Source organism: Populus euphratica, unplaced genomic scaffold (genome assembly GCF_000495115.2).
Source record: "Populus euphratica unplaced genomic scaffold, PopEup_1.0 scaffold23.1, whole genome shotgun sequence".
Taxonomy (NCBI): Eukaryota; Viridiplantae; Streptophyta; class Magnoliopsida; order Malpighiales; family Salicaceae; genus Populus; species Populus euphratica.
This window is the reverse complement of record NW_011499892.1, coordinates 359525-362441: the sequence shown is the minus strand read 5'-3', so window position 1 is coordinate 362441 and position 2917 is coordinate 359525. Positions and strand designations below refer to the sequence as shown.

The following is a 2917-nucleotide window of genomic DNA, read 5'->3' as shown; positions in this document are numbered from 1 at the left end:
TTAACGTGAATATGAAATTATAAAATAAATATTTAAAATAATATATATATATCAATTAAAAATTTAAAGATTAAATGTGATATAATTAGTAAATAATATGATATTTTTAAATTTTTTTACAACTTTTAAAAAGTATTTTCCGACTAAATATTTTAAAAAGATACTTTTCTAGAAATCAGACTAATTTTTTTTATTAAAAAGTGTTTTTAATTAATTAATTTTTTTAATAATAAATAAACACAAAAAAAATTTAAAAATTATTTCAAAAAATCATTTTCCAGAAATAAACACAGCCTAAAAACTAGTGAAATTTCCAATGAAATCATCTTCGACCTTGCTCCCAACATTTCTATGTTTTTCCCCTTTGAATTATATCATTGCCAGCATCTCTCGGTTTTGTTCGTTGAGTTTATACAGAAACCCTCCTTTTGTTTGGATAACGCTGTTCAAATAAAGTACACCCATCAATAGGATCACCTAATATCTTTACTGATTATGGGAAAAGGCAGAGCTGCCTAAATCTATAAACGAAAACACCAGAGCTTCCAAAATTCCAACTGTTGGCGTTACAAACCTTTAGTTTCCATGCTCTGAACATGAATTTAGTTGACATGGCTGGTAAAAACACGTCCTTTTGTTGAGGATGAGCTCAACGTGAGTAAGCCGTAAAGGTAGCTGCACGAATCCATCTTTTTCTTCATTAAGTTGTGTTATTGACTGAACTAAATGTAAATCGTGATGGCACTGTTTCTACATCCAAGATGTTGCACCAAATATACCTTTAAGGATATTGCTTTCAGTGGGAATATTTGTGTGGTGATAAATTCATGACAGTACAGTATCAGTGACTAAGCTATGCAGTATCATCAAACACCATGTCCCATGCCGGACTGATCATTTGATGATTTGAAAATACCATCATGCATTGTGCCAAACATAGGTCATCATCACATAGCTAAGAAAGAACCCTAAATTACAATGCCCTTTTTTATTTGCTTCAATTTAGTGGAAATTCAATAGTGCATAATCACATTCAAGTAGGTCTTCTTGAACATTTAAATCTTTTTTAGCTTTTCTTTTTTCCTGACAGGATGACCTCTGACAATTTAAAAATAAGCAGACATAAAACGGAACAGAAATTGAAAACCCAGATGGTTAGGATGAAACTCTATGGCCATCATCCTATCAGAAGTTACAACTTGGAGCAGTTGCCAGCAGCTGTTGTATCATAAACTTTGAGGAAGAATCGTGCCCTGGGGATGGATAACTTTGCCTCAAGAATTGTTCCAAGGGTAGCGATCAGATTCCTCTTAACTTGTTTGGTAATCCCACCCATCGACACTATCTCTGCGTATGCAGCTGGTTCCTTGTTTCCATTGAATGATATGCCCAAGGTTCCTTTAAGTATGACCATCACAAGCTGCATAGATATACAAGAAAATAAAAATTAAAAGAAAACAGCAGTTAACGTGATGAACGTTTTAGATTTTGCTTAGACACGCAAGATTTGATCAAATTAGCAGGCGGCTGCATCCTTCAAAGTATCTTCCACAAAATACACGCTCGCAGACAACACATGCCATTCCTTTCCTGTCAAACGACGCCATGCGAATAATTTGTATGCTTCCAATAATTCTCGTCGAATTATGTCAATGTGGAGGAGTTATCATGACTTCTGCGGCATATGTCATCTTCTGTGCTGCCAATAAGCACTCTTTTTGCTAATGAACGAGCACGGAGCTCGATTGGCAGTAAAATCCACCACCCTCTAAACTTTTCTTTGACAATGGGGATGCTCCAGGACCACTTTTAGTCAGGCCCGCAAATCACGAGTATATTCATGAGAAATTTATTATTTACGTTTTTTAAAGAAATTTCAATATCGTATGATAATATATAACAGTAAATCCTATCACCATCCGAGCTAAGCCTAAGTTGCATCCTTATCTTCCATTTAGGTAAAGCTCTTTTATTCTTTTTGTAGTAAAAATGAAGCAACTCGTCACGTTCAATAGTTGAAAATTAGGTGGAAGTTTTTTCAAGCTTAGACTTTAAGGAAAAACAATAAATATTTCAATATATTTTTATATAACTAAACATGTGATGCATATGTCCTGCATTCCGAGTTATATCAAGGAATTTATCTCAGAAAAAAAAAAGTTTAAAGCAGTTCTTTTTATGTTAAAGTATATTAAAATAATATTTTTTATTTTAAAAAAAAATTAAATTTTAAAAAAACACAATTTATATGGTTACAAACATTTTGAAGTCGTAGTTGGCTTCTAATTTTCGATAAAAAAACTAGGATAGATTGATACAAGTAGTAGGTGTGAGAGTGACGTCCTATGATAAAAAAATTCACCCATTTTAACTACTTCGGAGCTTCTTGTGAATACGCTGGATAGTGGACAGTCATTTATTTGTCCGTTCACATTTGCTTTCTTACATGCTCGGTTGAGCGATTATTGGACGTGTCATTATAATTATTTTTAAAAATATTTTTTATTTAAAAATATATTAAAATAATATTTTTTATTTTAAAAAAAAATTAATATAAATACAAATAAAAAAATACTAAAAATATATTAATTTAAAATAAAAAAATTTAAATTTTTTTAAAACCCACGTTTAAAACATAAAAATAACACGATTCGCCTTTACCCACCAAGTTCTAACACTATCACAGCTCCAATGCACTCGAGTGCCTATAATGTCGACAGCTACAGCCATTGATGCCAAAGTGTCCTCTGACCCCCAGCCCACCAGGGGAGACCTTTTTCTTGGTGTGTCCACTCAGAGAAGTTACAGCAAAGCAACAATAAGTCCAATAATGCTGAGGAAACACCTTGCAATTATTACTCGAAGACAAAATGTTGTGGTTAGGTGACGGCTTACTTATCTCGTAGTGCCCGAGTTC

The 2917-nt window shown here is 32.8% G+C and overlaps 1 protein-coding gene across 1 annotated transcript in view; it reads right to left on the bottom strand.

Annotated features, from left to right (window-relative positions):
* Nucleotides 1–963: 963 nt before the first annotated feature.
* Nucleotides 964–2917, bottom strand: part of LOC105131372 (macrophage migration inhibitory factor homolog) — a 3057-nt gene continuing 1103 nt past the window's right edge. Inside the window, exon 2 of the mRNA XM_011034306.1 lies at nucleotides 964–1420. Coding sequence (XP_011032608.1) covers nucleotides 1193–1420 — 228 coding nt within the window. The 3' untranslated portion in view covers nucleotides 964–1192. The remainder of the gene's footprint in view (nucleotides 1421–2917) is intronic.